The 17,209-nt window shown below is 40.2% G+C and overlaps 1 protein-coding gene across 1 annotated transcript; it reads right to left on the bottom strand.

Moving 5' to 3' along the window:
• Positions 1-15,152: 15,152 nt before the first annotated feature.
• Positions 15,153-16,085, bottom strand: LOC101106380 (olfactory receptor 10D3). The gene has a single exon (XM_004019803.3). It carries the CDS (start codon positions 16,083-16,085, stop codon positions 15,153-15,155), a length of 933 nt encoding a protein of 310 aa, XP_004019852.1.
• Positions 16,086-17,209: the final 1,124 nt, after the last annotated feature.

Here is a 17,209-nt window from a genome sequence, read left to right as displayed (position 1 = left end):
GGTAATAACTGATCATTGTGGAGATTACACAGCTTCCTCATTTCCAATTCACCAACAATCCTATAAATTCATGATCATATCAGTCTTTGCATTTGAAAATTCCCAGTTTGTGAACTGTCCTCATATACACAATAAACTCTCAGAAGTACAGCTCATTGATTTGGTGAGTTTAATTTTGCTGTTTCTGGATTTTTGACAACATAGGTAAAACTAATTTTCAAAAAATGCCTATTTTACCAAGCAGTCATTATTTAAAGAAGACATTTTACCACAAGTAATAATCACAAGTATTCACTGTAATTTCAAAAAGTCATATCAGAAGAAATGTCTACAATTCAATTGGATATAATTATTTTTACCATTTCTACTGAAAAAATAGGTGCAACCTAAAAGTTGAGAGTTATGTTTTTATTAGCAGGAATTTTCAGGATGTCAAGCCTGGGAGACAGCATCTTAAGTAATCCTCAGAGAACTGTTCCAAAGAGGAGAGGGTGGGAAGCCATGATATATAGAAGTTTTGTGACTAAGAGCAGATAGTCTGAATGTCCAAAGATAATTGCAAATTAAAGAAAAAACAGATATCTCAAGATAAGGAATTTAGATGTTACCATGTATGGGAAAATGTAAGAATTTGGGTTCACTGATATCATTCCTTTCATACACACCTCACCTGTCTGAGGCCAGGATCCTACATTCTCACATCCTGAGTTTCCTCAGGGCTCATCGTAGGTAGAGGCTACAGTCTGACGGCTGCTAGATGGCAGGTATTCTTCCTGACTTTCCTCAGGGCTCACCAGCTCAACTTTGGTGGTGCTTGCAGTCTCTAATAACAGTGACACCCTTTGTTTACTGATATGGCAGCAAATATTCCATTTCTTAACACCATTTTTCAATATTTCAATTGTTTCCCGTGTTTTCAAATATTATAGATATTTTTATAGAGAGCATCTTTGCACATAACATTTATTCAGAATTTTCATCTCTTCAAAATTGTCAGCTCACTTATAAAGCAAATTTTCTCGTCTATCCGAGTCCCTCCAAACACAAACATATTGTTGATTTCTAAAGCCTGCTGCTGCTGCTAAGTTGCTTCAGCCATGTCCGACTCTGTGCGAACCCATAGACAGCCTACCAGGCTCCCTCGTCCATGGGATTCTCCAGGCAAGAACACTGGAGTGGGTTGCCATTTCCTTCTCCAATGCATGAAAGTGAAAAGTGAAAGTAAAGTCGCTCCGGGGAGAACCCGTACCTGTGCTAGGTTTGGAGATGCTCTTCATCCACCAGAGGGCGACAGAGCACAGTTTGCAGAATACAAACAGCTGGCCTTGTCCATCTTGGATCAAAGTTTAGACTTAACAGACTTAGACTGTACCATAGATCAGGATTCCTGTTCATCTGTAAACCTAATACATATTGGAAAAGATAAGGCAACTATCTTGTGCAAGGACAAATAATGGGAAACATATCAGAATATCAGGGATAATTTAAAGAGCTCAAAGAGAGCCTGCAAGCCTTATTATTTTCAATCACAAGCTCCAAAACCAAAATCAGAGAGGACAAAGTGAGTTCCTAATTCTTTCATCCTTCTGGGTTTTCAATAGATGCTATACCCACTGATTTACCCTCAGTTTGGTAAAATAGGTCACAAGTGGGATCCTTGTGACTTTGGGCACCATCTTTTTGCAGTTTGCATTGAACTGGTGTGGTGTGTGTGTTCAGTCTCCCAGTCGTGTGACTCTTTGTGACTCCATGGAATGGAGCCCACCAGGCTCCACGGTCCACAGAATTTTTCAGGCAAGAATACTGGGATAGGTTACCATTTCCTCCTCCAGAGAATCTTCCAGCCCCAGGGACTGAATCAGAGTCTCCTGTGTCTCCTGCTTGTCTTTCCATTTTGCATGCCATTGATAAAGCAGGGTATTTAAATACAGCTTGGAGTCACACAGGCTAAAGAAGCCTGCACTTTGCTCACAGTACAGTAACTTAAGACTCAAAAGAGGGAGAGATTAGATTCTATTACTGACAGTTGTTCAAAGGGAAGCTCCAAGTTCTCCAAGTTCTCTTTGGGTTGCTAAGAAGCAAAAAAATATGAAAACATTGTTATGACCAGGGCATGCAAATTAGTATAAATGTGTCTCAGATCCATTACAAATGTCAAATGTACTATTAACGTATCCTGTATATTTGTTACTTCTGTTTTTACCTAAGTACACAATCATAAATTGAGGAAATTTTATAAAGCATTATCATTCTCTAAGAGCTTCCCTGTGGCTCAGATGCTAAAGAATCTGCCTGCAATGTGGGAGATCTGGGTTCGATCCCTGGGTTGGGAAGATCCCATAGAGAAGGGACCAGCTAACCACTCCTGTATTCTGGCCTGGAGAATTCCACGGACTGTATATTCCATGGGGTCGTAAAGGGTCGAACATGACTAAGTGACCTTCACTTCACTTCATTCTCTAAAGTGAAGCATTCAGTTTAGCTGTATTGAATACAAACATTCCAGTGGCAGTTGTTGGCTCCACAATTGTCATAACCACCGTGGGTCAGTTATTAATAAAAGCCTTTAGCTTTCAAGGTATTCTAAATATAACTCCTTATCAAAGTCTATGGTTTCCCTGGTGTCTCATTGCTAAAGAATCCACCTGCAATGCAGAGGACTTGAATTCAATCCCTAGGTCAGGAAGATCCTCTTGGAGAAGGGAATGGCTACCCACTCCAGTATCCTTGCCTGGAGAATCCCATGGATGGAGGAGCCTGACAGGCTACAGTCCATGGGATTGCAAAGAGTCAGACATGAATGAGAGACTATCTTTCTCTAAACTGAAGCATTCACTTTGGCTGTACTGAGTACAAACATTCCAGTGGTGGCTATTGGTTCCACAACTGTCATAACCACTATGGGTCAGTTATTAATAAATGCCTTTAGCTTGCATGGTATCCTAAATATAAATACTCAAAGTCTTGGAGTGTACTTCAAACACTTCCTGCTGAACCTTAGTTATTCTGCTATAAGTTCCATTTGGGTCTTATTGTTTCATATAAATTTATTGATCCTAGTAGGGCTTGATGCCAATGTATCAGGTATTCACTTAGTATAAAAAGCTTTTGTCATCTTATTTCCCTCCACTCATACTTTTTCCTCAGCTTGGTAGTAGTTGTTAGGAAAGGGAAAGTGATGTTTCTCTCCATTGAGTTCTATAAGGATTAAATCAACAGCCATCCTGGTAACCTACCTAGAGTAAAGGCTGAAAGCTAGTCAAGGACAAAGAACAAGATAAAGTACTCTGTGCATTTGGAAAACAGGCCGTCAGATAGTTGGATATATTTCAGGAGAAATGAACCCAGATTCTTGTATCTTCCCATACTTTGAAAAGCACTAAAATCCTTAACTGAGATATCCATTCCTTGTGATTAGCGGTAACCTTCTACTGAGATGACTGCTGGATTGCACTTACTCTTTCACCAATGTCACATGTATACTGGCTTCTCCCCTTACCTCTTCAGAGCAGTTGTTCAGAGCTCCATAAAAGACTGTAATAAATGCTGGAAAGGGTGTGGAGAAAAGGGAACTCTCTTACACTGTTGGTGGGAATGCAAACTAGTACAGCCACTATGGAGAACAGTGGGGAGATTCCTTAAAAAACTGCAAATAGAACCACCGTATGACCCAGCAATCCCACTACTGGGCATACACACTGACTGAGGAAATTAGAATTGAAAGAGACACGTGTACCACAATGTTCATCTCAGCACTGTTTACAATAGCCAGGACATGGAAGCAACCTAGAAGTCCATCGGCAGAAGAATGGATAAGAAAGTTGTGATACATATACACAATGGAGTATTACTCAGCTATTCAAAAGAATGCATTTGAGTCAGTTCTAATGAGGTGGATGAAACCAGAGACTATTATACACAGTAATGTAAGTCAGAAAGAAAAGCACCAATACAGTACATTAAAGCAAATATATGGAATTTAGAAAGATGGTTATGATGATCTTATATGCAAGACAGTAAAAGAGACACAGATATAAAGAACAGACTTTTGGACTCTGTGGGAGAAGGTGAGGTTGGGATGACTTGAGAGAATAGCTTTGAAACACGTATATTACCATATGTGAAATAGATGACCAGTCCAAGTTCAATGCATGAAACAGCACACTCAAAGCCGGTGCACTGGGACGACCCAGAGGGTGGAGTAGAGAGGGAGGTGGGAGGGGGGTTTGGGAGGAGGGCAGACACCTATACACTGTGGCAGAATCATGTCAATGTGTGGCAAAAACTACCACAATACTGTAAAGTAGTTAGCCTCCAATTATAATAAATAAACTAATTTTTTTTTAAGACTGTAATCCAGGCTATGGTCCCCCGCAAATCCCCAAATAAAATTCAGTTTCACAGCTCTCCAGCTGTGTGGCTTTTGTTTTAAGTCTACACTTCCAAACAAAAGGGTTCAGAGTAGAGAAGTAGAACATCAAAGTCTTTGGAGAGGCTGGGGTGAGCCTGAGCTTAGATAGTGTCTTGAAAGATGAGTATGATTTATTTGGACATATAAATAAAACTCATGTGCCAGGCTGAGGGACCAAGATCAAGACCCAGGGTCAACAAAGACAGGGCATGAGTGAGGAATCACCAAAATATAGGATCCACGGGCTGGTGTCGTGTACAAAACATGGCCTACATGGCAACAGGGTCTTTTCAGTCAGGACTAAACTGGGAAATCCAGGCTATTTTGTTACACTGTTTCAGGGAATTACAAACTAGTTTAGATTAGCTTGTGCAAAAGCCATCTGTGTGTGTGTGCTTAGTCGCTCAGTCATGTCTGACTCTGCAGCCCACAAGAGGCTTCACTGTCCATGGGATTTTTCAGGCAAGAATACTGGAGCAGGTTGCCATTTCCTACTCTGGGGGATATTGCCAACCCAGGGATGTAATCATAATTTGTTGAATTGTTTTTCTTCGTAATTTCTGAGACTGGACCTCTGGCTTTGTAAGTATGCTTGTTCTATGATGCCACGGGACTTCTGCTTAAGACAAATACACAGTTGCACTCCTAGGGCAGTTGAGAACGGAATGCTTACCCCAAAGTCTTCCTCGGACCTGTTCCAGTGAGTATCTAGGGTCTTTGTCATCCTGTGTGCGTCTAGTTTGGTATTCCTGTCTTCTCAGTGAGGCTAACAGGTTCTCAGGAGTTCGTCATACCATCCATCCCTCAGAGTCATCTCTGCCCTAGCTGAGCAGGGGAGAACCCAGGACAGCTTCCGCATCAGCGGTGAAGGTCAGAGACACACCAGGTGTATGAGATTCCTATTGCTGCTGTGACAAATTACCGCACATGTAGTGGCTTAAAACAATGCAATTTATCATCTACAGTTCTAGAGATTAGAAATCCACAGTGAATGTCACTGCTTCCCTGGTGGTTCAGTGGTAAAAATTCTGCCTGCCAAGCAGGAGATCCAGGTTCATCCCCCTGTCAGGGATGTCGAGAACATCCCCTGAAGAAGGAAATGGCAACCCACTCCAGTATTCTTGCCTGGGAAATCCCATGGACACAGAAGCCTGGTGGGCTACAGTCCATGGGGGTCACAAAAGAATCAGACATGACTTAGCAATGAAACAACTCAACCCTGCTAAAATCAAAGAGTTGGCAGGACGGAGCTGTCATTTCTCTGATTCTCTTCTGCCTCTCTCTTCCACTTAGAAAAATCTTTGTAATTATATTGGGCTTACCCAGATCACTAGGATGATTTCACTTCAAAGTCAGCTGATTAGCAACCGTAATTCATCTGCATTCTTAATTCCTTTTTGTCAGTAACCTAACACGTCCATAGGTTTTGAGGATTTGAATGTGAGCATCTCTGAGGAATATTAGTCTGTCTACAATGCCAATTGACAGATTTCTTCACTGCTGAGCTATCAAATTCCACCATTAGTCAATTTTTACTGGACAGGAATGCTAAACAAAGATTATTGGAAGTGTTCAATAAATCCACCCAAGCAGGGTTTCTGGAATACAGAATTAAATCCATGTAACTCTACATCCACCCAGAGTGGATCACTAAAAATATCACCTTAGCTGCTCATTCACAAATTGCGGGATCTGAAAGTTAGCAAATTTATTTAGCAGCTGAAAAATATTAGACAAGTCTTTAAAATTAATCTATTTTTGCTTTAAAAATTGATAGCTGAGTTGTTGCCAGAGGTGTAGTAGGGGCAGGAGAGCAGAGAGTCTGAGAGCACAAGCCTGACTCTCACAGTCGTTTTGAATCACACAAGCATTTCTGTTTTACTGGTGTGTGAAAACCTGTAACGTGTTGCCATGACAATCTGCATGTGTTGCCATAACACCAAGAAAAAAAAAAGATTATATCTTTTAATGACCAAATCAGGAGAAAACAACACAGTGTGGAGCCCCATTTTTCAAGCTTTGTTGTCTGGACAAGGATGCATCTAAATTGGACCTGAGATTCATGATGCAACAGAATAAATAAAAGTTACCTTTATAAAGTCAGACTTTTAAACTTGAAATTTTGAGGATGAAAAAAATCCTATAAAAATTAAAAATGAATCTATTATGGAATAGAAAATAAAGTATTTATGAAGCAAATTATCAAATAACCTTTAAATTAAAAGAGAGAAAGAGCTTAGACCATTTCTAAGATGGATGAAGATAATTTCCAGATAACTATCCTCCCCTCATCATCCCCTGTTCCCCTCAACTTCATTCCGTCCTACACAGTTTTTCCTGCATAGCCTTTCAAGTCACTTCAGTGGAATATTAAAAACACTGGCTAATGGCATGGAAATAGTACTAAGAATCAGAAGACTTGGGTTTGGAAACCAATTCTACCCAAATTATTGTATTTCCTTAGGTATGTGTCTTAGATATTTTCAAGTTATTTTTTATCAGTACAATGAGGGAGAGTGAAGAATTCAGCAATATGTGTTGATCCATCACCAGGAAAAGCTTAGCAGTTGTTCCAAAGGACTTCATAGACTGAGATTCATAACTCTAGCAAATTTGTCACAGTCTAGACATCTGACCTTCAGTTTTGTACCTTTGGAAACTTAATTTTCTCCACATGCAAAAAGGAAATTAATCTCTCAGGGGATCCATTTCACATCAACCAGGCACATAAAACAGGCATAAAGCCAGAATCCTAATTTATTAATTTTCCATGAACCTAAGATACTTACAATTGTAAAGAGCAATATTGTTACAGATGGGAAGTCTGAATACCAAAAGTTCAATTTAATTTAAAATGGGAATCATAAATGTCACACAAACTAGCAAAATCTGCACCCTGCAATTTCTCTCCAGTGAGATCTTATTCAGAAGTCAAATGAAAAGGAAAATAGGTGAATTGAATCAAATTGAACAGAATCTGTTTTTCTCAGTCTTTGAATTTTATTGTTCAGTAATTTAACAAAGAAAATAATTCGATTAAAACTACATTTGGAGTTACCTACTTCTTATTCTGGCAAGATATTAATTAAAACTGTAATTAACACTAAAAGCTACTTTAAAAAAAAAGGCGGGGTGGGAAATAACATATAGTTTCACAGACAAAAAAATACATTCTTCCCAAGGAAAGGCAATGCCAACATTAAAATTTTAGTTTTGCCATTGACTGGTGAAAATTTTATCACACTTTCATAGTATTCCATAGACCAGAAGTAATGAATCACCAGATTAGGTATTTTAAATAGCTGTTGCATTCATCACTCAGTATAAGTCATTTTCCAATGGGCGGGTAATACTTAGAATCAATTGGCTACAACTTCCTTTAATTCCTTTCTGCATGAGAGTGGACTTGACGTTGAAACCATAATACTTGGAGTCTATCTCTTGGGTTTATTTTAGCTGTAAATATTTATCTTAATAATGTATCTTTTTTGTAGTTCTGGATCTGAACAATTCCTACCTATCCTGAACACTGTCCCACTGTCATGGTTGAACATTCGTATCCTTCTAAAATTCATGTGCTGAAATCCTAACTCCTAAAGCGATGGTATCAATTAGTGGGGCCTTAGGTAGATGATTAGGTCATAAGGGCAAAGCCATTGTGCGTCAGTTGCTCAGTCATGTCTGACTGTTTGTGACCCCATGGATTGTAGCCCTCCAGGCTCCTCTGCCCATGGAGGTCGATTTCTGACCCAGGAACTGAACCCAGGTCTCCTGCATTGCAGGTAGATTCTTTACTCTCTGAGCCACCTGAGAAGCCCCATTTTTAGCGTCATTATGAAAGAGATTCTAGAGAGTTCTTTGTTCTTTCCACCATAGGGGACACAGTCAAAAATGGCCACTTATGGACCAGAAAGCAGGCTCTCGTCAGACACCAAATCTGCTGATGCCTTGATCCCGGACTTTTCAGCCTCCAGATTGTGGAGAGATAGTGTTTCAGCCACCTAGCCTATGGTATTGTTGTTCCAGGGACCTGAATAAGTTGACACTAATAAATTATATTCTGGATAAACACATTATTTCAGATTACAGTCAAGTCTGGCTGGACCAGAATACATTACATTTGGTAAAGTTTGTTTGTCTGATATAGTGTTCATTGAATTTAGAATATGTCTCAGAGAGTAATCTATTTACAATCCCAAGTTATTTGTGAACATCCCTCTTTGGCATCTCGTTTAAGAGCCAAGAATATCCACCTTATACTTGCCCAATCTCACAGATCTATTTTGAGAATAAAAGCGGATGGATTGTGTAGAGTAACTTTGCAAACCACAAATGACTATGCACACATTTGAGTTTATTATCATCATTCATAAGAAGGCCAGAGATACCAGTAATGTGCATCTCTTTGATTTAAATTAGGGACCTTATTAGACCAAATCTGATACTCTTCCAGTTATTATTTGAGTTCTGCCTTCTTAAGTCCTTCTATCCTGGTTCATATGATCCTTTTGAAGCCCTGTAATTATCTTCTACATTAACTGATTTGTGCCAATGGCCAGGGGACAGTCTATTGATATAGGAAAAGAAGACATAAGGAGTATCACCAACACATAGAGAGAAAAAGACCTTAAGCCGGGTTTCCCTGCTGGCTCAGCAGGTAGAGAATCTGCCTGCAACGTGGGAGACCTGGGTTCTATCCCTGGGTTAGGAAGATCCCCTGGAGGAGGGAAAGGCTACCCACTCCAGTATTCTGGCCTGGAGAATTCCGTGGACTATACAGAGTCACAGAGGGTCAGACATGATGAGTGACTTTCACTTTCACTTTCTACAATAAACAGAGACTGTCTTTGGTACCACCCTTCCCAGAGCTTTCTGCTTGAGAAATATGAAGAGAAATTGAAAGCAGTCAAGAGAACTTCTGTGACCACCAGCTGTAGCACCTGTTAATTTGGCACTGAAGTTACATATATATAAGGAGAGATTCATATGTATATGTTTCTGTTTTCCTGGATTGTATGCTTTTACAGAACTAAGATAAATTTTATTTTCATCTTTTTTCAGTATCTAAACAACAGCTTATAAGATATGGATCAGAATATTATCTATAGCCCTTGAAGGGAAACTAAACATCTTTGACTCTGCTTAATGACTAAACTATTATTTGGTCTTGTTTATTTTCTCACTTTCCTGATTAAATTTATTCTTCTATTATAGTTTTTCTACAGGCAAAAGGCAGGTAGAGGACATGGGTGTGAGACCATAGATTCCTGCTCTGTTTCAGTATTTTGTCTTCAATTTCTCATTTTGTCTTAAAATATTACAAAAAATATATATTAGTGAAGCAGGAAAAGTGCAGTCCCTTGCTATCATTTCTCTAGGCCCTTGGGCGAAATTGGAAACCACCAAGGTGCTCTTGGATATTTTTTGTAGGATATCACCTCCCCATTAATAGCCTTTGGGATATTTCTGAGATTCAGCAGAAGGTGAATTCACCAGGCTCAATGCAAACAATAGTGTGGCTGAAAAGAAGGCTGTGAGCTTCTAGAATAAATGTCGTGGTCCAGATCAGGTGAGGAATCAACACTGGGAAAGTATCATCCATCTCTTTCATGGTCCAGGGAACTTCCTCATGAAGGGAATGGAGACCACAGGCAACAGAGGCGGCATGGGGTCGATGTTTGCTTGGAGACAGAGCTTTGTCTCCAGCTCTTGCATGTTTTTTTATATCCTTGGTCTTCTCTCCTCTTTGCAAGTTTCCTCAGATTAGATATAATCAAAGTTTCCAGTGCCTTCATTTATAGCTCCTGCCCTCCTTTTATTCTGGAAAAAGATGTAGAGAAAGATGTAACACTTCTTATTGCTGGGTGGCCCTCCTTGCTTTTCTGTTGCTGTGTTGGATCCTAATTGGTGTGCCCCTTCATATCTCACTATAGGGCCAGAGTGAGATAAACACACCACTGACCACTTGGGTTACCATTTCCTTCATAAGGATTGGGAAAAAAAAAAATGTCCTTATCTAGGTTCTTTATCTTCTTGGGTTTGCATAGATAAAGATAAGCGATCCTATTTAGTGCCTTACCTATTCTCAACAGGAAAGATCCCTAAGTATTTGGTAGATTTTCTCATTAAGAGGAAAAGCCTCAGCTTCATAACCTAGTCCTATTATATTCTAGCTAGGTGATCTTGAGCAAGAAATTTCTTTTTTATTAAGCCTTGGAAATTCATTAATGCAATTGAGATAAGAATACAACTGTCACAAGATTGTTGTGAGGAATAAATGAGATTGTTTTGTATAGCATTTTGCATATTATCTGACGAACAGTAAGGGGTCTATAAATAATGATCTCCATACTAGTGAACCAAAGACAGGAATGTGAGGCACAAATGAGTGAAGAGACTATTGAAAACAATTATATACAGATAGTCCCCAACTTACAACTGTTTGACTTTTTTTTTTCACTTTCTGGTGATGCAAAAGCCATATGCATTCAGTACAAACCTTATTTCTAATTTTGAATTTTGATCTTTCCCTGGATTCACTATGTGTGGTAGGATATTCTTTCATGATGCTAGACAGCAGCCGTGAGCCCAAGCTCCCAGTCAACCATACGATCATGAAGATAAACAACTGATACACCTATGCCATTCTGCATACAGACAACCATTCTGTTTCTCCCCTTCAGTACAGTATACTGTAAGTTACTGTAAGTTCAACACTATTAAAAAGTAAGTTTTCTATGAAATGATTTTGCCCAACTGTAGGCTACTGTAAGTTTTCTGAGCATGTTTAAAATAGAGAAGGTAATGGCACCCCACTCCAGTACTCTTGCCTGGAAAATTCCATGGATGGAGGAGCCTGATAGGCTGCAGTCCATGGGGTTGCTAAGAGTCGGACATGACTGAGCAACTTCACTTTCTCTTTTCACCATCATGCATCGGAGAAGGAAATGGCAACCCACTCCAGTGTTCTTGCCTAGAGAATCCCAGGGACGGGGGAGCCTGGTGGGCTGCTGTCTATGGGGTCGCACAGAGTCGGACACGACTGAAGTGACTTAGCAGCAGCAGCAGCAGCAGCATGCAGTAAAGGAAGAAAAATAAAACTTTATGTTGCCTCTGACATTCAGTCTGTTAATACTAAAAAGGAAAAGATCCTATCAAGTTCTTATTCAGTGTTTAAAATTACATTCTTCTATTTATTCCCTCACTTCATAGCCTTGGTCTCAGACATAGTTTCAGTTCAGTTCAGTCACTCTGATGTGTCTGACTCTGTGACCCCATGGACTGCAGCATGCCAGGCCTCTCTGTCCATCACCAACTTCCAGAGTTTACTCAAACTCATGTCCATTGAGTCAGTGGTGCCATCCAGTCATCTCATCCTCTGTCATCCCCTTCTCCTCTCACCTTCAATCTTTCCCATTATCAAGGTCTTCTTAAATGAGTCAGTTCTTTGCATCAGGTGGCCAAAATATTGGAGTTTCAGCTTCAACATCAGTCCTTCCAATAAATATTCAGGACTAATCTTATTTAGGATGGACAGGTTGGATCTCCTTGAAGTCCAAGGGACTCTCGAGAGTCTTCTCCAACACCACAGTTCTAAAGCATCAATTCTTCAGTGTTCAGCTTTCTTTATAGTCTAACTCTCACATCCATCATGACTACTGGAAAAACCATAGCTTTGACTAGATGAACCTCTGTTGGCAAAGTAATGTCTCTGCTTATTAATAAGCAGTCTAGGATGCTCATAACTTTTCTTCCAAGGAGCAAGTGTCTTTTAATTTTATGGCTTCAGTCACCATCTGCAGTGATTTTGGAGCCCAAAAAAATAAAGTCTGATACTGTTTCCACTGTTTCCCCATCTATTTGCCATAAAGTGATAGGACCAGATGCCATGATCTTAGTTTTCTGAATGTTGACTTTTAAGCCAACATTTTCACTCTCCTGTTTCAGTTTCATCAAGAGGCTCTTTAGTTCTTCTCTACTTTCTGCCATAAGAGTGGCATCATCTGCATATCTGAAATTATTGATATTTCTTCTGGCAATCTTGATTCCAGCTTGTGCTTCATCCAGCCCAGCATTTTTCATGATGTACTCTGCATATAAGTTCAATAAACAGAGTGACAATATATAGCCTTGATGTACTCCTCTCCCAGTTTGGTACCAGCCTGTTGTTCCATGTCCAGTTCTAACTGTTGCTTCCTGACCTGCATACAGATTTCTCAGGAGGCAGGTCAGGTGGTCTGGTGTTCCCATCTCTTGAAGAATTTTCCACAGTTTGTTGTGATTCGCACAGTCAAAACCTTTGGCATAGTCAATAAAGCAGAAGTAGATGTTTTTCTGGAACTCTCTTGCTTTTTCAATGATCCAACGGATGTTGGCAATTTGATCTCTAGTTCCTCTGCCTTTTCTAAATCCAACTTGAACATCTGGAAGTTCACAGTTCACATACTGGTGAAGCCTGGCTTGGAGAATTTTGAGCATGACTTTGCTAGCGTGTGAGATGAGTGCAGTTGTCTGGTAGTTTGAGCATTCTTTGGCATTGCCTTTCTTTGGGTTTGGAATGAAAACTGACTTTTTCCAGTCTTGTGGCCACTGCTAAATTTTCCAAATTTGCTGGCATATTGAGTGCAGCACTTTCACAGCATCATCTTTCAGGATTTGAAATAGCTCAACTGGAATTCCATCACCTCCACTAGCTTTGTTCATAGTGATGCTTCCTAAGGCCCACTTGACTTCACATTCCAGGATGTCTGACTCTAGTGATCACACCATAGTGAGTATCTGGGTCGTGAAGATCTTTTTTGTACAATTCTTCTGTGTATTCTTGCCACCTCTTATCTTCTGCTTCTGTTAGGTGCATATCATTTCTGTCCTTTATTGTACCCATCTTTGCATGAAATTTTCCCTTGGTATCTCTAATTTTCTTGAAGAGATCTCTAGTCTTTCCCATTCTATTCTTTTCCTCTATTTCTTTGCATGGATTGCTGAGGAAGACTTTCTTATCTCTCCTTGCTATTCTTTGGAACTCTGCATTCAAATGGTTATATCTTCCCATTTCTCCTTTGCCTTTCACTTTTGTTTTCATAGCTATTTGTAAGGCCTCCTCAGACAACCATTTTGCCTTTTTTGCATTTCTTTTTCTTGGGGATGGTCTTGATCGCTGCCTCCTGTACAATGTCACATTCCTCCATCCATAGTTCTTCAGGCATTCTATCTATTAGGTCTAATCCCTTGAATCTACTTCTAGCTTTCACTGCATAATCATAAGGGATTTTACTTAGATCATACCTGAACAGTCTACTGGTTTTCCCTACTTTCTTCAATTTAAGCCTGACTTTGGCAATAAGTAGTTCATGATCTGAGCCACAGTCAGCTCCCAGTCTTGTTTTTGCTGGCTCTATAAAGCTTCTCCATCTTTGGCTGCAAAGAATATAATCAATCTGATTTTGGTATTGACCATCTGGTGATGTTCATGTGTAGAGTCTTCTCTTGTGTTGTTGGAAGAGAGTGTTTGCTATAACAAGTGCATTCTCTCAGCAAAACTCTGTTAGCCTTTGCCCTGCTTCATTTTGTACTCCAAGGTCAAATTTGCCTGTTATTCCAGGTGTCTCTTGACTTCCTACTTTTGCATTCCAGTCCTCTATAATGAAAAGGACAACTTTTTTGGTGTTAGTGCTAAAAGGTCTTGTAGGTTTTCATAAAACCATTAAACTTCAGCTTCTTCAGCATTACTGGTAGGAATATAGACTTGGATTACTGTGATATTGAATGGTTTGCCTTGGAAACAAATAGAGATCATTCTGTCATTCTTGAGATTACATTTTGGACTATATTGTTGACTATGATGGCTGCTTCATTTCTTCTAATGGATTCTTGCCCACAGTAGTAGATATAATGGTCATCTGAGTTAAATTCACCCATTCCAGTCCAATTTAGTTTGCTGATTCCTAAAATGTTGATGTTCACTCTTTCCATCTCCTGTTTGACCACTTCCAATTTGCCTTGATTCATGATCCTAACATTCCAGGTTCCTATGCAATACTGCTCTTTACAGAATTGGACTTTGCTTCTATCACCAGTCACATCCAGAACTGGGTGTTGTTTTTGCTTTGGCTCCATCCCTTCATTCTTTCTGGATTTATTTCTCCACTGATCTACAGTAGCATATTGGACACCTACCAACCTGGGGAGTTCATCTTTCACTGTCCTATCTCAAAAAAAGTTTAGCAGGAAATAAAGTAGAAAAGGTAGGAAAAGTGCAATGGCAAAGGCAATCTTCCTTCCTTTTAGTGGGAGGAGGAAGGAAAGGAAAGCAGGATAACAAGACTATACTATTTTGAGGGTTTCTCTGGTGCTCAGTGGTAAATAATCTGCTTCCTAATGCAGGGGAAGTGGGTTCGATTCCTGGGTTGAGAAGATCCTCTGGAGAAGGAAATGGCAACCCACTCCAGTTTTCTTGCCTGGAGAATCCCATGGACAGAGGAGCCAGGTGGGTTACAGTCCACGGGGTCAAAGAGTCAGGCATGACTTAGTGACTGAATAATAACAACATGCTATTCTGAAGCTATGAGGAAGGGGTTAGGTAATACAAGAAAATAAAACAGGCAAAATGATGACATATTTTGACATACCCATCCACACCATTCAGCTTGGGCTGAAAAGCCACATGTAAGAATTCCAGAGAAAAATTTCGCATATTGGGGCAGAAAGAATTCTATATCATCAACCCTTCCAGCCATTCTTTTTAAATCACAGAAACATGGTTTGTCCTGTGCAATATTTTGTTCAGAGCTGTTTTTACTTCTTTATTCCTCAAGGTATAGATTAAAGGGTTCAGCATTGGTCCCACCAGATTCATCAGAATTTGCACCACAGTTCCTAGCATTGGGTTAGGTGTGGGCTGCAGGTAGACAGTAATGATGGGTCCATAGGCACAGAGGATGGCGATGAGGTGGGCACTGCATGTGGAGAAGGCCCGACGACGGCCCTCAGTTGATGGAATCTGCAAGATGGAGATGGTGATCCGAGTATAAGACACAAGGATTAGGAGAAAGCAGACTAGAGATACTAGGCCAACGTTAGTGAAGCTCACCCTCTGAGCCAAGGATGTATCAGCACAAGCCAAGGGTAAGAGTGCTGGAATATCACAAAAGAAGTGAGCCACTTCATTGGGACCACAGTATGGCAGCGTGAAAGTAAGCAAAGTCAGGATGCTGGAATGGACACATCCTAGCAGCCACGTGCCCACAGCCAAGGCCACGCAGACTCTAGGGTTCATGATGACTGCGTACCGCAGAGGGTGACAGATGGCGGTGAAGCGGTCATAGGCCATCACGGTGTACAAGAAACACTCGATGCTGCCGAGGAAATGGAAGAAGAAGAGCTGGGAGACACAGTCCTTGTAGGAAATGAGAGGGCTCAGGCCCATGAGGTAGAGCAGCATTTTAGGACAGGTCACAGAGGAGAAACTCATATCAAACACAGACAGGTTCCCCAGGAAAAAATACATGGGTGTGTGAAGGCGATTGGCAGAAAGAATAGTTACAAGGATCGACAAGTTTCCCAGCAAGGTGCAGGCATAGAAGGGCAAGAACAGGACAAAGAGTAGAGTCTCCAGCCCCTCCGTGTGCGGAATTCCCAACAGGATGAACTCAGTCACCTCAGAGCGGTTCTTCATCTCCGTGATTGTCAGTCCTGTGGAAGGAAACGGAAGCAGAGGATGTGGAAGAATGTCCTGGTTTGACGTCAGCAGACTGAATGTACTGGAGAAATGAAGTATGTGAGGGACATCACAGCGTTTTGATTCAAAGTTAAGGAAATACTATGTCTAAGCCAAATTACAGAGCATTTAACCTGGAATGCAGCTACCATAGCAAAACATCATAGTTTTTATACCAAATATTTGTATCATACTGATTCTAAATGCAAATATCCTTTATTAAAACACTACTTTTAATGTTGGAGCAAGGCTTTTAAAGGGAAGGGTGATGCCCATACAAACATATGCTCCCTCAGAGTGGAGGAGTATCAGAAGCCTCAAAACCAGATAAAGGCTCTTTAATGTCTCTAGATATGAAACTTGAGAACCACTATATTTGTGAGCCACTACTGCTGACAAATATTATATTTTATCTGTTTTCTGGTGAGACCTACGATTGAACCTCATAACAGTTTGAAGCAGTTACTTAACATGATCTCAGTTCATTTAATCCTCCCAGTAACCCTTTGAGATAAATGTATAGAAAAGGAAACTTCTGAACATTAGGGAAGAGTGAACAACTTGCCTAATTTGAGGTTACTATACATGGCAGAGCTAGGTATTTAAATCTTTTTTTTTTCCCCTGAAATGAGTTTTTCCACTGTGTGCACTTGTGATGGACTGTGGCTTTACTGACCTTGTCAGATTTTGTCCTTCACCTCTGTGTTGTTTATGTTTGTCCTTTTGATGTCACCAGGCACTAAAAATGCTCCCAGTTCTCTTTAGTAAACAATGTAAACCCATCTTGTCTCTCCATGAAACACCACACACACACACACACACACACACACACACACTTAAATATAAAGTCTAGAAGAGTTAGTACTTTTTGACATGTACTGCTATACCCTCAGTGCAGAAAACAGTGACCAGCACAGAGTAGGTTCTTAATAAAGATCTGATGAATGAGATGATGAAACAGCTCCGTGAATAACTGGAAAGGAAATCATTCAGTTGTTTTGTCTTGTGCAAGGACTTACATGACACTATCAGATATTAGTCTTCCTAAACAACCATGTAAAGAAGCTTGATCATACACCTGT

This window comes from Ovis aries, chromosome 21, assembly GCF_016772045.2.
Source record: "Ovis aries strain OAR_USU_Benz2616 breed Rambouillet chromosome 21, ARS-UI_Ramb_v3.0, whole genome shotgun sequence".
NCBI lineage: Eukaryota > Metazoa > Chordata > Mammalia > Artiodactyla > Bovidae > Ovis > Ovis aries.
This window is presented reverse-complemented; position numbering and strand designations above follow the sequence as displayed.